Genomic DNA, 13508 nt, shown 5'->3' with positions numbered 1-13508 from the left:
TTGAATAAGTAGTGCAAAAAGAGAAACAAAAATGAGAGTGAGGTAGTGTAAATGGGTTAAATGTCCATTCAGAAATCTGATGGCAGAGGGGAGGAAGTTATTCCTGAATCATTGAGTGTGGGTCTTCAGGGTAACGTAGGAAGGAAGTGCTAGACTGATTTCAGAAGAGGTTAAAAGGCCGGCACATTAGAGGCTGAAGGACCTGTACTGTTCTATGTTCTTTGCACTGTCGTAGGCTTCTCCCTGACGGCAGCAATGGGAAGAGGGCATGTCCCGGGTGATGAGAATTCTTAACAAAGGACGCCGCCTTTTTGAGGCGTCACTCCTTGATGTCCTGGATGCTGGGCAGGCTAGTGCCCATGACGGAGCTGACTGTGTTTACAATTGTCTGTAGCTTATTTCCATCCTGTGTGGTACCCCCTGCCCCTTCTCCATGCCAGACGGTGATGCAGCCAGTTCATACCTCATAGTACAGTTTCTGTTACAGGTAATGAAATTTCATAACTCAGAAACAGCCCACAGAAAAATCAAGCTTTGGATAATTTGAATGAGAAGAATTTAAAATTTTAGTTTTGAATATTTTATGGCCTTGCAGTGAGGAGTCTCAAGACCATATAACCTGGTACAGAAATAGGGGAACTAAGAGCTAGCAAGTACCTGTTTAATTTGAGGAGTTGTTTCCATCTGGGTGGAGAGCAGTTCTCACCTGGGTCAGTGATTCTCAGGATTTGTATTTGGAAACTATATTTCACTCGTGCATATAAATCGTTAACTGGTCTGATTTAGGGTGAATCCAGAACTTCAAATGGTGAAAGGTGAGTTGGATGTAACAGAATTTGGCGTAGTCAGACTGAGTTTGACTGTGAAAATTCACATCCGGCAGATCGTGGACTCTCAGAGGAGAAAGGAATCGGAGGTGGAGCAGGTGGAACCTACGACAAAACGCAGAAAGTTGGCGAGCCAAGAAGAGAATGGAAATGTAGTTGAAATGGGTTGCAGTAAGTACACATGTAGTGGAATCTATTTTTATTATTATTGGTCAATGGCAAACTGACTCTATAACCGAAGTCTGTTAATTTCCTTGCCCCCTGTGACACTTCTCCATGTTCCAGATGCTGTTTAGCTCCATTTGGCTGAAGTGGAGGGCAAGTACTGCGATATATGGCTGGGCGGTAGAGTTGTGTAGTGATTAGCGTAACGCCCAGCGATCTCGGTTCAGAGTCAGGATCAGGTTTAATATAACTGGCATATGTCCTGAAATTTGTCTTTGCAACTGCAGTACAGTGAAATACATAGTAAAAGAAAAAAATCATAAATTACAGTATGTATATTTAAATAGTTGAATTAAGTAGGGCAAAAATAGAAATTTAAGAAGTAATGAGGTAATGTCGCACACACAAAATGCTGGAGGAGCTCAGCAGGCCAGGCAGCCTCTATGGAAAAAAAGTACAATAGATGTTTCAGGCCAAGACCCTTCATTAGTCGTGATGAAGGATCTCAGCCTGAAACATTGATAGTTTATTCTCTTCCATAGGTGCTGCCTGACCTGTTGAGTTCCTCCAACATTTTATGCATGTTCATTTCGGTCTCCAGCATCTGCATATTTTCTTGTGGTAGTGAGGTAAGGTCCATTCAGAAATTGAATGGCAGAAGGGAATCCTGAATCGCTGGGTTCAATTCCTGCCGTGGTCTTTAAAGACTGTACATTCTCCCTGTGACTGTGGGTTTTCTTACTCATTCAAGAGACATACAGGTTAGCGTTAGGGAGTTGTGGGCATGCTGTGTTGGTGCTAGAATGTGTAGTGACACTTGCAGACTGCCCCCAACCCATCCTTTGACTGTGTTGGCCGTTGATGCAAATACCATATTTCACTCTTTGTTTCACTGTTTCGACGCACATGTAACAGAAGCAGCCAATCAAATTTTAATCTGTGTGCTTTTAAAGTTAGATGAGTTTTGTTAATTTGTCAGTGCTTGAAAATCCTCTAAATCTCATGTTTTTGAATTTGAATATTTGAGAATATTCTTCTTTTATTCAGACTTGTAATTGCAAAGAAGATGTATTAGCATCACAGCTTGTGTGGCATGCTATCTGTCGAGAAGTTCGGATAAGTACGTGGATGGGAATGGTATGGAGGGCCCTGGTCCAGATGCGGGTCGATGGGACTAGGCAGAGTAACGTTTCGGCACAGAATAGGAGGGTCGAAGGACAAGTCATAGAGCACTATAACAGAGAAATGTGAGGTGACCTGTCTTGGTCAGCCTTGTAGCTTTCCTTTGTTTTCTGGGTTTCAAAGCCAAGTTCTCTCCTGGTGACAACTATTCCTGGGTTTCTGTCTGATTCCAGGGCTCAGTACCGAGTTAGTTCCTGTTTCCATGATTCACTCCCCTCATATTTTTTCTGCCTTGTTTCTGTTTAACAGTGCTACAATAATAATCCGGTCCACGTCCCATTTATTCCATCTATCTTTGTCCTGTTACAGCCAGACTGTTGGTTTCTATATTGTCCTTCCTCTTTCTGTTCTTCGGCATCTTCGTTATTGGTGTGGAGGCAATTAGGTGTGGAATTGCATTAGTTCATACAGAGACCTCATTATAACCATGTGGCTTTATGATCAGGCCTATTCATCGGGGTATTTTCCTGTCTAGTTGATGCTTATTACGGCCAGCTCTTCTGTATGGTGGTAGGTTAGAGTGGACCCATGGCTGCTTTCCTCATGACAACCAGTCTTGTTGCCTCCAGATTTTTAGATAAAGATTATACTCATGAAATTCTGCAGATGCTGGAAAACCAAAGCAACACACACAAAATTACGGGTTTCTACCCCGTTTGGCCAATGTCTGCTACTCTGCATTTACAGGAAATCCTGTAAACACCAGCCTTCCTGAACCCCAGGTTATCTTTGACCTGTGTGAGCTGCGATTTAAGCTTCCTTATGGAATCGTCAGGATCCTGAAGAAATGCTGGATTAATACAATCCGCAAACGGCACTGAGATAGTGGCGGTCTATCAGAACCACCGCGACCCGTCTTTCTTTCTGACCGACACCACTGGGGCTGCCCACGGGCTGTCGGAGGGCTCGATGATGTCAGCCGCTGCCATCTCTTTGAACTGCTGCCTGGCGTTTGGTGAGGGCCGGGCGATGGGCTGAGAGTCCCTGGCATTAATGTGGCGTTCGACCAGCCCCGTGCATCTGCTGGCCTCGTCTCCAGCTGGCAATATGTTGAGGTGCTGCTGGACCTGGTCTGAACCCTCGCTGCTCTGTGGCCACACCTTCCGGGCTGACTGGACGGTCTCACTGGAGGGAGGGTGTTGCCGTGGTGCTACTGATGTCACTGCGCCGATGCGGTTGCTGATGATGGTCACGGTGAGCTGTGCTGGGATGACCGGTGATGGTGTGCGTCGCCCCATTGCAGGTTTTGACGTGGTGTGTTGTGTTGCGTTGGGCCGCTGCAAGGCGGCGGGCCACTGTGAGACCAGCGGTTGTTGCTGTGCCCACCTGGTCCGCTTTCTGGAGCCGCCCTGCCGGAGAGCCACAGTTTCAGCGCCGAGATAGAGCATTGCCCCTGGTACATCCCTGTGAGTCCCCAGTGGGACAGCAGGTCCAGGCCAATGATGCAGGACCCTTGGATGACAGAGAGTCACACCCCGTATTCTGCTGTGTTTTCCCCATTGCGATGCACAGCCTCCTCTTCCCTCTTATTCACCGGTGACCGTAACCAGCTGGACCGCCATGGCTGGCCGTGTTGGGGAGGACACTGGGATGGATGATAGTGATGGTTGACCCTGTATCCACCAACGCACGGCATTTGATGCCCCCCACCACACGGTCCACGTATAAGCCTTGCTCTTCACCCAAACGGCCCACCCAGAGGGCCGACAACGGAGGGACTCTGCTGGAGGTCTCGGACGGCACCACCTGCTCGGCGTTTCTCGATGGTGCTGGTGTGGGCAGTCCCAGGCCACATGGTCTACTTCACCACACTGGTAGCAGAGATCGTTTCGTGGCCCGCGGTGGGGTTGGCGCACTGCCGGTCAGATCTGTCTCATGGGCTCCTCCTCTACCTCGGTAACACAAGCCCGGGCTCACTGAGTGCGAGGCGATGCTAGAATGCCCTGGGGCGGCTAAAATTGCGTCCATTCTCTCCGCCTCGGCCAGCGACGATGCTGGTGTAGGCGCTCCAGCATCAATGCCTTTACAAAGGCATGGAGGCCAAACTCTTCCTGGGCATGGGAGGGAACGGTGGGGTAGCCATGCTGAACGAGGTCTGCTGTGAACGCCCCCAGGCTTTCTCCCACACCGAGTTGTCTGCTGCCCAGTCCTTCCCTCATTGCTTCCTCCAATGGTCTATGTTCAAAATAGGCCACTCTTTTGATTCTTGATTCTAAACATGGTGAAGACTCAATGCCTAATATTCAATGATAGTGAGGAAGAGAAGTGATGCTGTTGAAGACGCGCAATGCAGGAAAGAGAAGGAGAAGAGCAGAATCCATTTGCTTGGAGCTGAGATGCAAAAAGGGTCTGATCGCACTATTTGGGGTCCTGCAGAAGGTGGTGGGTTTGGCCCAGTACGTCATGGGTAAAGCCCTCCCAGCCATTGAGCACGATGACATGAGTCACTGCCATGGGAAAGCAGCATCCATCATCAGAGATCCCCAACACCCAGGCCATGCTCCTTCCTTCCTGCTGCCATCAGCTAGGAGGTACAGGAGTCTCAGGACTCGCACCATTGCTATTCATTTAGAGTTGCTGAAACAATGGGAGATCTTTAAGGAGGGCATGTTTTAAGGCATGTGCTGGGAATATTTCTAGAAAAGGGCAGTTGGAGCTGATCAAAACGCACAAAGTTTCATAATTGATGATGGAGGTAGTGATTATATTTAAAAGTTGGATGATACGTTGGGTGATTTTTTTTTGAAAGCAGGAAATAGAGGAAGTAAGGAGGAGAGATGTGCTGTAAAGCGAGTAATTAAGATTTAATGGTCATTTAACAGGGAACCCGAAACTTTTCAAAAGGTAAGTAAGAAGTGGGGTGAGATCTTTTAGGGACAAAGGAAGTAACAGATGCTTAAAAGCACAGGACAAATCTAGAATAATTAATATGTCCTCTGTATGTTGTAATAAAGGAAGATATTGGAAATAACTTGGAGGATGTGTAACTCAGGTTGTCGATGGCTGGGTTGAGTTGTTCTCCGGTCTTGGCAATTTACTTGCAAACGTTTTGTCACCATGCTGTGAGCAGACATCGTCGGTGTGGTGTTGAGTCCTCCGAATACTTGGCCTTTATATATTTCTCAATCACCTGATGATGTGTCATTTTGGAAACTCAGTTGTGATGTAGGGAGAAAATCTCGCTGCTGATTGGCTGTGTGGCGAACTTCGTGCCTGTGGTCAGGAATTCTGCCTGCATTGGCTCACAAATCGGGTCGAGGTCTAGGTGTTTGTTTGCAGAATTGTTTGCAGAAACCGCGCTTTTGGCAAATCGCTTGCGCGTCGCATGTTTGCTTGCACCATGGAAGGAAAATATTGCTGACAGAATACAGTTAGAAGCGGGAATGACGGGTTAATCGGTGCAGTGGGAAGGCATATTGCACTGCAAGTGGCTGACTTGGTTCAGAAACCTTGCACTGAGGCTACAAATTCAGACTTATTCATTAATCACATGTACAGGGAAACATACAGTACTGAGCAAAAGTCTTGGGCTCATACATTTAGCTAGTGTGCCAATGACTTTTGCACCGTACTGTCGTAATTTTATGTTTTGCACTGTACTGCTGCCACAAGATAAAACAAATTTCATGATGTATGTGAGTGATGATAAACCTGATTCTGATATGGGTCTCGATTGTGGACTGAGAGTGGGAAGGGGACAGGGAGTGGGGAGTCATAGTTGGGAAAAGGGGAAGGGAGAGGAAGGGGAGTGGGATACACCGAAGAGCTATTCAGTAATGATCAATAAATCGATTGCTTGGAATCAAATAACCTTGCCTGGTGTTTCAGGGCTGGGTGTGTCTGCACCTGTGCCACCCCTCACCCCTGGCACTCCTTCTCTGCCACCTGTCCCATACTGCACCTTCACCATTCCCGACATCCTTTGTTCCCACCAAATTTACAAACTCACTCTCCACTCCATGTTGCCAAATACAGTATTGTACAAAAATCTTAGGCACCCTAGCTATACATCTAAGACTTTTGCACAGTACTATACAGTGAAATGTGTTGTTTGTGTTAAGAACCAGCACAACCTAACGATGTGCAAGTGACACCACGCACGCTGGCGCCCACAGTGCTCAGCAGAACTACACAGAGCACAACAAGCAATGTTCCTCCGCCCCACCCACTCACTCACACGCAGACATACACAGTCGTCCAAGCCCAGGGTAGGCCGTATTCAGCCTGCAGTGGATTCGTGGATTCGCGGGCACCAGGCTTCATCTTTTCCAGTGGACTTGCAGAAGAATGTGTGTTGGAGGTAGAAAAGATTACCGTAATCCTCCTCGACACAAGCAAGGTGAAAGGGGATTGTAACATGGCAAATGGAATACTCTTGTTCAAGAAAAGTGATAATTTCTGTGCCATGAACTTGCATTGATAGTTATCTTTTCACCATCCTATTACATGGAGCTTTATGAATCTATTTATGTATAAATACTGTTAAGTTGAATCATCAGTTTATTTTAAAATTCAAAAGATTTCTTTTTATTTTTAACTTCTAAGATGCGTCAGCAGTACGTAAACAGCCGAGGATATCTTCGTGCACCCTGGACAGACTGAAGGAATTTTCTGTTAACAGGCACCGGGAACCGTCGGGCGCTCAGGCACTGGAAGGGGAGGCCCAAACGAAGAGAATCAGCAGCAACGCTGATCTAAGTTGTGACGCTGTTGGCACGGGACGGCACGACGGAATGCTCCTGCAGGATCCAGACAGAGAACTGGAGCAGGTGGGTTCACTAACACATTTTGAGGCCTTTAATAGAATTCATTTAATCTGTCCAAATGCTAACAGTTTATCAGAATTTTAACTTGCTTCATGTAATTCGTAAACCTATTAGGAAAACAAGGATGTAATGTTGAGACTATATAAAGCACTGCTGAGGCCTCACTTGGAGTACTGTGAGCAGTTTTGGGCCCCTTATCTTAGAAAAGATGTGCTAAAACTAGAGAGGGTTCAAAGGAGGTTCATGAAAATGATTCCAGAATTGAACAACTTGTCATATGAAGTGTGTTTGATGGCTCTGGACCTGTATTCACTGCAGTTCAGAAGAATGAGGGGTGACCTCACTAAAACCTATCAAATGGTGAGAAACCTAGATAGGGTGGATGTGGAGAGAATGTGGGAGAGTCTTAAGACCAAAGAATACAGCCTCAGAATAGAGGGGTGTCCTTTTAGAACAGAGATGAGGAGGAATTTATTTAGCCAAAGAGTGGAGTTCATTGCCCCAGTTGGCTGTAGAGGCCAAGTCTGTATGTATATTTAGGACAGAGGTTGATAGATCTTGATTGGTCAGGACATGAAGGGATAGGGGCAGAAGGCAGGAGATTGGAGCTGAAAGGGAAAATGGATCAGCTATGATGAAATGGCGGAGGAGACTTGTTGGGCCAAATGGCCTAAATCTCAAAGTTCAAAGTACAATTTATTATCAGAATATATACATACCACCACATTACAACCCTGAGATTCTTTTTCTGTGGGCACACTTAGCAAATCTATAGAGCTGTAACTGTAAACCATAAACATCAGGAACTGTAAACTATGCAAATGCAGATAATAATGAGCATGAAATAACAAGGTAAGAGTCCTTAAATGAGATTAGTTATCCCCTTTTGTTCAAGAGCCTGATGACTGAGGGGTAGTAATTGTTCCTGAACATGATGCTGCGAGTCCTGAGGCTCTTGTACCTTCTACCCGATGGCAGCAGTGAGAAAAGAGCAAGGCCTGAGGATCACTGGTGATGGGTGCTGCTTTTCTGTGGCATGGTTTCATGTAGATGTGCTAAAGGTTGCGGGGGTTTTACCTGTGATGTACTGGGCCGAATCCACTCCTTTTGAAGGGTTCTCTGCTCAAAGGCATTTGTGTTCCCATGCCAGGTCAGAATGCAGCCAGTCAGCACACTTTCCACCACACGTCTACAGAGGTCTGGCAAGTTTTTCGATGACATGCCAAGTCTTTGAGACTTTTGAGGGATTAGAGGTGCTGTTGTGCTTTCTTTTCAATTATATTTATATGATGGGTCCAGGACAATCCTCTAAGATAGTGACACCAGGAAGTTAAAGTTGCTGACCCTCTCCACTTCTGAGCCTTTGATGATTACTGGCTCATGGACCTCTGGTTACCCTCTCCTGAAGTCTGCTCCAATATCTCAAGGTCTTTTGTTTTCTCCCTGTTTGTCTGTTTGAGTCTTGATGAAGGATCTAGGCCTGCCATTGATGCTGCCTGACTTGCTGAGGTCCTCCAACATTTTGTGTGTGTTGCTCTAGATTTCCTGCATTTGCAGAATCTCTTGCTTTTGTGAATAGTGAGATAGTTGTTATTACTCTGCTCTAACACTTCACAATCTGTCTCAAAGATCTTGACCGAGTGGACCTGGTAATATTTCCAAGTTTTTCCGATGAAGTGGCATTAGCTGGGCCCATGAGCTGTAATAGGGTGGTGATGTCAGTCGTGAGGAGACAGCACTGTGAGCCGTCATGGGAAACAGCGTCCCTCAGAATAATGGACTGGTCTGGCAGATGGGATTACAATGTGGAAATATGTGCTCATCCACAGAAGTAAATTTCTTTTCGCTAAAGTGCTGGATTGGAGGAATGTAGATTAGAATGTGTTAGGGTTAGGAGATGCTCGAGGTTCACCGAAAGCCAATGTGCGAGTGGTGGAGAATATTAAGAAGGCAAATGGCATGTTGGACATTATAGTGAAAGGACGTGAGTCTAAGAGAGACAATGACTTGCCAAGGTGTATCATTTTCTGCTTATGTCAAGTGCTTATGTCCTCTGTCATTTTGAACTCCTTGCCTATAGAAGGATGTACTTTAGAAGAAGAGTGCAGGTCCTTTGGTCCACGATGTTGTGTTGACCTTTTAACCTATTCTAAGATCAGTCTAACCCTTCTTTCCTACATAGCCCTCCATTGTTCTGTCATCCATGGGGCTACCTAAGAGTCTCCTAAGTGCCCTTAATATATCTGGCTTTACCACCACCCCTGGAGGAGCATTCTATGCACCCAGTGCTCTGTGTAAATAAAAATATTTACCTCTGACATTCCCCCTAAACTTACTATCAATCACCTTAAAATTACATCCCCTTATATTAGCCATTTTCTCCCTGAGGTGAAAATTCTGGCTGTCAACGCTCGATCTCTGTTTCTTATCATCTTGTACACCTCTATCAAGTCACCTCTCATCCTCCTTCACTCCATAGAGAAAAGCCCTAATTCGCTCAAACCTATCCTTAAGCGGGGTTGAGAGGGACAATAAATCAGTTTTGATGGAATGACGGAGCAGACTCATTGGGCTGAATGGCCTAATCCTGTCCCTATGTCTAATAGTCTTATCCTCTTAAAAGATGTTCTCTAATCCAGGCAACTTAAACCCCTAAGACAGAGCAGGCTAGGCTCTATCTAGGCTAGGTAATTTATACATTGGGAGGTGACCTCCATTGTTGTATGATTTTTTTGGAGGGTGTGGCAGGCAGATACAGAGAGGGTATTTGTCTTGGCTAAAGAGTTTCGAACTGGTTCACGATCTCTGAGTAAGGGTTAATTTAGGAAAACATAGTAGAGGATATTTTTACTCAGAAGCCTGTGGAAGCTCAATCACTGATTTGAATTTAATATGGAGAGCTATTTTAGGAACAGCTTCTTCCCTCCGGCATCAGATTTCCGAATGGATGGTAAACCAACCCACGAACTCGACTTCACTATTTTTTTTGCTCTCTTTTTGCACTATTTATTTTATGGCATATACAGTGGATTGCGGTTAATTGGGACACATTGGGATCTGTACATATTGGCCCAATTAAGCAACTGCCCCAATTAGCCGGTTTCATGGAAATATGAGATTCAATCCCTTATCGGAAATGCTTGGGGCTGGATGTGTTTCAGCTTTTGAATTTTTTTTGGGATTTTGAGATATTTCTATCAATATAATGAAATAGCTTTTGAATGGGACCCAAATCTAAACACAAAATGTATTCATATTGAAATTTACAGCACATTACAAGCCCTTCAGCCCATAATGTTGTGCAGACCATGTGATCTACTCTAAGAGCTGCCTAGAATTACCCTACCACAAAGCCTTCTATTATTCTAAGCTCCTGTACCTATCTAAGAGTCTCTTAAAAGACCCTATTGTGTCCGTCTTTACCATCGTCGCTGGCAGTGCATTCCACACACCCACCACTCTCTGTGTGAAAAACTTACCCCTGACATCCCCTCGGTACCTACTTCCAAGCACCTTAAAACTATGTCCCCTCATTTTCGCCAATTCAGCCCTGGGAAGAAACCTCTGACTATCCTCATGATCTTATATACCTCTTATCCTCTGTCGCTCCAAGGAGAAAAGGCCAAGTTCACTCAATCTATTCTCACAAGGCATGTTCCCCAATCTAGGCAACATCCTTGTAAATCTCCTCTGCACCCTTTCTATGGCTTCCACATCCTTCCTGTAGTGAGGCGACCAGAACTGAGTGCAGTACTTCAAACAGTTTATACATATACCCTGAAGTTAGTTTTATATAATATTTTCAATAATTTTGTGCATGAAACCATAATGTGTATATTGAACCATCAGAAAGGTAAGCTATCACTACCTTGGCCTCCCAGGTGGACAGTCAGCGCCATCACTCCCAACTCTGAATTTAAATGCTACTGCTAAGCCAGCTTGTGCTATTGGCTTGCCTTGCACCAGTTCATCTCACATATGTATTGATGTAGCCATTCAGCGGGCTAGATTTTCATCAGCGGCGATCTTGGCAAACTCATCAATGAATTTTTCTGCTGCTTTATGATCAGCAGATGCTTTATCACCCCAAGTCTTTAAAATTTTAATGCCGTGCCTTTTCTTAAATTTTGGCAACCAGCCTGCTGAAGGTTCACAATTACCTTCAATTTTCAGTTCGTTGTGATAGATCTGTGCATATTTCATGATCAGCATACCATTAAGCACCATTCGTTCACTCCGTCGTGACAAATCCACTTTTTCAATACACGTTTGAGCTTTTTTTTGCGTTGTGCAGTATTTTTCTATTTTTCATTCAATTTGCTTCAATTGTTAACATGATTTGTATTTTTTTTCATTTTTTCTTGTGTGTTGAATGTTGGACTTTTATTTTTTTTTCTTTAATTTGGTTCCTTTGGGTTTTTTTGCTTTGTGGCTGCCTGTGAGCTAGCAAATCTCAAGGTTGTATAATTCAATCATTCTGCGATAATAAATGTACTTGAGTCTTGAACTTCTGTTTATTATGTATGCAAGGTCACAGCTGAGTACTGCTGGTGCTGTGCACTGCTTGGGAACCTTCCTGGTCCCTTGCAGAATTTTCCATTTGTGATGTCATGTCAGCACTCAAAGAAATTTCCAAAATTTTTGTAATTTGGAATTTTCAGATAAGGGGTGCCCAACCAAGTTTAAATAAGTATAAGATGGTAGGGAAAATGGTATAAAAAAGACAAACTACCACTTAACTAATAAATTATGTATTTATATGAAATACAGAACAAATTAGAACACAACCAATGGTACTACAGTGCTACAAAACTGTATTAATTCCTAATAGTTATCAACAGAGGTATTTGTTTAGTGTATGTGGCTGTGTTCTTTCGATTGACTAAATGAACAAGATCAGTGCAGACACCTAGTGCACTGCCTTCATACAATGCTTTTGATGACTGCATTCTCCAAATCTTCGTTTTCATTGTAACATTCAAGGTGGTTGTTGATATCTTCAAATTCTTTGTTGTTTCTCACTGATTGAAGTAGTGCATTGGTTTCATTTTCACTCATGGCTGTCTCTGACATCTCCAAGTCTGAATACTCGAAACTGCAGTTAGTAAAACAGTTCCAAATTGTCTTCCTGCTTATTTCTCACCAACCATCAATGACAAAAAACACCACTGCTTTTTGAACACAAACACACAACACTGATGCTGTTTAAAAGCTGTTCACTGTAAACACGGTGTACTGTCTAACGGCCACGCAAGTGCACGTGACTGACACTAGTTGGAAACTGTTTGGCAATAGCCTCCTGTCCCAATTAAGCATCGTAACGTCCCAAATAAAATGAAAGGAATCCCGGCTGTTTTGTAGATTTAACACTTACTTTCCTCAGTTAATTTGTGTTATGCTTTTCTACTGTGCTTTACACCCTAGTCCGGAGAAATGTTGTCTAGTTTGATAGCATACATGTATGTAGTTAAATGACAATAAACTTAACTGGATTTGAGTATTTTCCCAATTATATTTTGCTCTTAAGAGTTGTCCCAGATAAGCAGCTTCCCCGATTGTTCACTGGCTCATTTAACCAGAATCCAATGTATATATGTCTTAATGTAATTTAGAGTTTCTTATGGATTGCATTGTACTGCTGCCACAAAGCAACAAATTTCATGACATGTCTGTGATAATGATCCTGATTCTGACAGATTTCTGAATTTTAAAGGAATTGTGGGATAGGATCAATGCTTGAGGTCAAAGATCTTATTGAATCTTGATGGGTCAAATGGCCTACTCCTCTTTCTATTTCTTATGTTCTTGTGTTGTAAGTCCTTTCCACCATTCTTTCATCTCTCTCAAGCAAGTATTCCCCCATCTTTCACCTGTGCTGCTACCCACATTTCCTGTCTCCTGCTCTCAAGTTGTCTTTCCTAAGCTTTGCAAATTTGAACTCTGAAATGAACCTTTGCTTTATTTCTGACAGACTCATTCCCAGGAAATTGCAAGCCTTGACTGGAGCCGATTTTCAACGTCCAACAAGGGAGCCTGTGTGAAGAATGGTTCGGAAGACACGGGAAGTCATCGCAGGCAGAAGATGGCGTACACGCCGCTGGAGCTGCAGTTCCTGGAGATTAAAAAGCAGCATAAAGATGCCATACTCTGCGTGGAATGTGGATACAAGTACAGGTTCTTTGGTGAAGATGCCGAGGTAGGCCGTTCTCATAAATGCATTCCTAACCGGCATTACCCTTTCTGTGATTCCCTTGTCCACTTATCTCCCTCCTGACGCTTGTCCCTGCAAGCCGAACAAATGTTACACCTGCCCCTACACTTCCTCCCTTACCACCATTCAGGGCCCCAAACAGTCTTTCCACGTGAACCAACACTTCACTTGCACGTCTGTTCAGGTTGTCTACTGTAACCGGAGCTCCCAGTGCGACCCAGCACAGATTAGGGGGCCGCTTTGCCAAACACCTTCACTCCATCCACAACAGGAAGGATTTACCACTGGACGGCTTTGTCATTTCCACTCCCCATTCCAATTCTGATACTTGGGGGTGGCATGGTAGCCTATTGGGTA

At 44.4% G+C, this 13508-nt stretch overlaps 1 protein-coding gene across 1 annotated transcript in view; it reads left to right on the top strand.

The window, feature by feature from the left end:
* msh3 (mutS homolog 3 (E. coli)) overlaps positions 1–13508 on the top strand; it is a 258875-nt gene that overhangs the window by 7221 nt on the left and 238146 nt on the right. Inside the window, exons 2-4 of the mRNA XM_059969397.1 lie at positions 884–998; positions 6720–6943; positions 12912–13136. Of these exons, the coding sequence (XP_059825380.1) occupies positions 884–998; positions 6720–6943; positions 12912–13136 (564 nt within the window). The remainder of the gene's footprint in view (positions 1–883; positions 999–6719; positions 6944–12911; positions 13137–13508) is intronic.

The sequence above is a fragment of the Hypanus sabinus genome, chromosome 5, assembly GCF_030144855.1.
Source record: "Hypanus sabinus isolate sHypSab1 chromosome 5, sHypSab1.hap1, whole genome shotgun sequence".
NCBI classification, from domain to species: domain Eukaryota; kingdom Metazoa; phylum Chordata; class Chondrichthyes; order Myliobatiformes; family Dasyatidae; genus Hypanus; species Hypanus sabinus.
The sequence above is the reverse complement of the archived record's forward strand: the minus strand, read 5'-3'. Positions and strand labels throughout refer to the sequence as shown.